This window comes from Belonocnema kinseyi, chromosome 7 (genome assembly GCF_010883055.1).
Source record: "Belonocnema kinseyi isolate 2016_QV_RU_SX_M_011 chromosome 7, B_treatae_v1, whole genome shotgun sequence".
Taxonomy (NCBI): domain Eukaryota; kingdom Metazoa; phylum Arthropoda; class Insecta; order Hymenoptera; family Cynipidae; genus Belonocnema; species Belonocnema kinseyi.
Window position 1 is genome coordinate 61,437,411 of NC_046663.1, and position 4,989 is coordinate 61,442,399.

At 30.6% G+C, this 4,989-nt stretch overlaps 1 protein-coding gene across 1 annotated transcript in view; it reads right to left on the minus strand.

Moving 5' to 3' along the window:
• Positions 1-630: 630 nt before the first annotated feature.
• The window catches only part of LOC117176915, a 154,769-nt gene continuing 150,410 nt past the window's right edge, over positions 631-4,989 (minus strand). The window contains exon 8 of the mRNA XM_033367304.1: positions 631-1,000. Coding sequence (XP_033223195.1) covers positions 852-1,000 — 149 coding nt within the window. The 3' untranslated portion in view covers positions 631-851. The remainder of the gene's footprint in view (positions 1,001-4,989) is intronic.

Genomic DNA, 4,989 nt, shown 5'->3' on the forward strand with positions numbered 1-4,989 from the left:
ATTTTCATCCAAGATAATTAGATTTCATGCTGTGTCCATATTTCATCCATTAAAGATTTTAATTTCAAAAAACATAAATAAAAAAGCGTTGATCGCCCCCCTCTTTAAGATTACGTAATTTTATGCATTGCCCCTAAATGAAAAAAGTCACAAAGTGAAACTTTGTTGTTTTTGTCAAATTTTGTTCATTAATTTCAAGATGTCCCTTTTTCTTAATTTATCGACTATATAAATATTAATTATTTTTCCTCAAAACGGGTTCTGAGACGATTTAATAAGGGAATTTCATTAATATTCCATTAAAATAAATACCCCATGCAGCTAATTTGGGCCACATGTTTATTGCACAGCCACTGTTGCACAGGTCGCTGATCAATCTCTCTAGCAATTATCCTAGATGAAGAGCTTCACAAAGTCATTATATTTCATCGATCACGCAAAAATAAGTAAATTGACTGATAGACCCATGGCTGTAACAGTCTAGTGCATCTCGAAAATATAAGAAATAAATTGCAACATTTTACAAATCGAACATCAACATTTATTTTAAAATATTTTTCATATAAGCACAATCACATTTAGCATTGAGTAACATTTCATTAATCACATCTTTCATTAAATAACTTAGTCAGGTATTTCGTGATTTCATCTAAATTTGAATAAATTTTACCAGGTGGCAATTTACAGAATCTTATAAACTGTGAATGGGCCTCGATTATTATATACAATATGTACATTCAATTTTTCAAATTCGATCGAGAAGTTTTTTTTCTTTTCTAATCATTTTTTGAAAATTGATATAAAATCTACTACGTACAAGAGTTCATTTCCCTCAGTTTCCTTTTCACCCTCTATTTTTTTTCCAGTGGTGGATTTATGATTAAAACAGGAACCAAAATCCCCGGCACAGTCGAGTTGTGGTTAGAAGGATCCAATCTAGTTCCACCAACTTCTGTCTCCAGAGTGCATCTCGTTGCCAGCGGATTAACCGTCTGGTTATCTGAAACACGAGACTACATTTTACGTTTCAGAATAGCGTTTACTGGCGTCGTGCTTGATTACTTTCGTTCGCACTTCTGTACCACTCTCTAGGGAGGAAACTTCGATGCAATTATTGCTTTCAGATTACATCGGGTAGATTTTCTCCCAAGGCCTTGGAACTTGCTAAAGAGTCAATTTATCTTGACATAACATCACGACAAGTTCACAGTTTGCAAAAAATAATTCGCTCTTATAGAGTTCCATTTGGTCTGACACTAAATCTCACAATCAACTAATTAAAATGATTAATGTAGTGAAAGCCCTTTCCGATTTTTTGATGTTCTTTATTTATCTATAGGATATAATGTATAGTGAAAATAATTTTTGCGGACTAAAAATATAAAAGTGGTACAATTAAATATTGCGTTTGTCTTATATTTAATCTTTTTTTATAATTTTATAAGTTGCTTTGTCTTCTAACATGCATAAGGCTTCAGTAATATATACTGTTTTTTTCATAATTACAGTTTTATTTCTTTTATTACGCGGATAAAAGCAATAAAATTGTAATTATGAAATACGGATTATATTACTGAAGCCTTATGCATGTTAGAAGATAAAGCAACTTATAAAATTATAAAAAAGATCCTACTAGAAAATTTTAAACTAAGTTAACTGCTCTACTAACTTCTATAAAAGCAACAACGTTATAAACGACAATATTTAGAATTATTTAAACTGTACAAATGGCATTGCACCAAGTTTTTACGGATTTCCAAAATTACAGAAAATTAATTGCCCACTGAGACCTATCACCTCTTTCCCCGGTTCACCGTTTTACTGTCTAAGTCTCTAGCAAAGTCATTACAAAAAATCGTGGGGCAAACTGATTATCATATAAAAGATAGTTGGAATTTCAAAAACAAAAAAGATAAAATAACAGTTCTAAAAGACTTCGTTATTATCTCCTTAGACATCGTATTTATGTATGCTAATATCTCATGGAATTTGATCCGAGGTGCAATAGGAAAACGTTGGAAAGAAATTGAACTCCATACTTTTTTATCTAAAGAAGACTTTGAAGATTATGGAAGAAATCGAAAATAAAATCTTGAAATCTTGAAATCACCTAATCACTTTCTATTTCGGTTATATCGATAATATCTTAATTTTCCGACCGAAATCTAAAATTAACGAATTTCTACACAAATTTAATACTGCTGATACTAAACTTAAATTTACCATGGAATTTGCTAAAGATGATAAAACAAACTTTCTAGATTTAGCATTGAAAATAAAAAAAAAAATTGTAACAAACTGGTGTCGCAAACCTGTTCGGTCAGGTAGATTCCTAAACTTTGATTCTTGTCATCCAATATATCATAAAATTAGTGTCATTTGTGGCTTAGTCGATAGAGCGATACAACTGGCTCATGTTAGCTTTCATAAAGTAAACTTAGACCTTGTGCAGACAACACGGAAAAAAATGGTTATCCATCTGATTTGTTAAAATTTAAAATCGCTAAAAGATACAAGGACATAATTAATTCGCAAAAATTTATATCTGCGCAAACTAGAGATAGCATTTTAAAAAAATGGTTGTATTACCCTAAATTCAAAACTTGATGAATGTTTTTTCAGAATTTTCAACAAAAGCAATCTTTAATTAGTTTTCGCCATCAACAATAATTGAAGAAAAATCTTGTTTAGAAGTATAAAAGATAAAATTCAAAAAGAAAACAAACATGTAACTGCATTTATAAGCATATATGTAGAAATTCTAAAAAGACACACATTGGTCAAACCAGCAGACCCATGCACACAAGGAATATAGAACACGAAAGATCTATAGAAAAAACGAAACAAATACAGCCACAGCTGAACATGCTCATTACTTTGCACATAAATTTGAATTGGATTTCAATAACTTTAGAATTTTAGAATTGGAACCTAATCTCAATGAACGTTTACTATTAGAAATTATACAAAGAGATAACAAACCTATTCATTTTAGATTAGACATTCAAGGCTTCAGTGCCATATACAGTAATTTAATTGCACAAATATACATTCAAAAAATTTTAATTTCCCGGGCTTAGAACATTTCTTAAATGTAAACTTACGTAATAGTAATTCTATAGGATTTATCTCCTATAAGTATAGATATGCAAACAATTTTTACATTTTTCATAAACCATTGTTACATAACTCTAAACATTTTTTTAGAATTCTAGACGGGACAACATTTTTTGAAAAAATTTCCAAACTTTGAGGTTATGGCACCCCAATTTTTAATTTTAACTACTATACGATCTACAATGAAAAGGCAAAATGTGTTCTTTCTAATTTCCTTTACTTAAATATAAGGTAAGCACAATGTTAACTGTACCACTTTTATATTTTTAGTCAGCAAAAAATGTATTCTCTATACATTGTATCCTGTTGAACTCGCATTGAAAACGACCCGGATCCGAGTCGAAACATGTCGGCAATATTTAAATAAATAACATAAAAAAAAATAGAAAAGGCCTTCACGCAGCTCGGCTCTCGCATGCGGGGAACCCCGGTTAAGGCGTATTCAGACGGGAACCGTTCGTCTGAATACGGATTTAGATTAGCGACAAGCGTGCGCGGGCACGCCGGGCATGCACTTTGCTTAACAACTCCCATTCTTCCGGTCTAGCGGTTCTCCGCATGTGAGAGCAGAGCTGTGCTCGTCAGGTAAATTTACAGTGGCTCTAATCTGCTCTCTGTTTAATAGGCTTTCAGAGATAATTGTAAATCCCTTATTCTCTTTTATTATTATTTTTGGGACCGTTCTAAAGTTAAGTCACATTAATAAGAAAGCTTTTTTACCCCTCCCTCAATTGTCACAGTTTATCATACACCTTAAACACATCACAGTGACGTTTCAGATAAGAACATCTGTCTATTTTTACACTAAATCTATTTTTTTCGATATAGTTCAATAGATGGCTTAAATAAAAAATACAATATACACAAAGAAAATTTTAAAGACTTCGTAGCCTGAAAACGATCAATTTTCAATCAAAATAGAATACGAATACAAATTTTCAACCAGCTTATTAATTTTCAACAAAAAAGTTTAATTTTTTACAAAGATAATCGAACTTTCAATCCAAAAAGATGAATTTTTAAGAAAATATTTGAATTTCTAACCTACAAAAATGAATTTTCCACCAAATCGTCAAATCCTTATACAACTAAAATGAAACTTGCATTAAAACAGTTGCAGATGTTATTTCTATAAAAACACGAATGTGTTTGACCATAAAAGATAAATTTTTAAAGAAGTTGTTGCGTTTTCAATAAAAAAACATTCATTTTTAATAAAAATATAATAGTTGATATTTAAAACAAGCGAAAGATTTGAAACTAGTTCAACTATCAAACATGTATTTGAATTTTCAGTCAAAAATATAATTTTTTTACCAAAAAGGCATATTACAACAAAATAAAAAAAACTTTTAACAAAATAATTGAATATTAAACTAAAAATTCTAAACTATTCAGAAAAAATAAGATATTCACATTTTCAGTTAATAAAATTAATTCTCATCGAAAAAAAAAGAATTTTCAACAAAATACTTCAATCTTCATCCTATATAACACATGTATGGCATAGTAGTTTAGCTTTCTGCCAAAAATGAAATGAGTTAATATTTAGTTCAAGTAATGAACTTTTAGAAACAAATTTTTTTATCTAAATAGTTGAGCTTTTAACAAAAAATATGAATTCCTAATTAAAGGTCAAAGGGGGAGGGTCAGTAAGGCCGGTTTTTGGCTAAATTTATTTTTGGACCAAAAAATCTGAAAAAATCATGGTAGTATCTTATAAGTATCCCGAGTCGATTACACGCTAAACGGACTAACCTCCACCCCCCAGCCACCCCTACCCCCTTACAAATATAGGAAACACCACTACCCACCAACTGTATTTTCGAGAGATTTGACACTCTTAAACATGTATTCTGAGGTTAGCTCGGG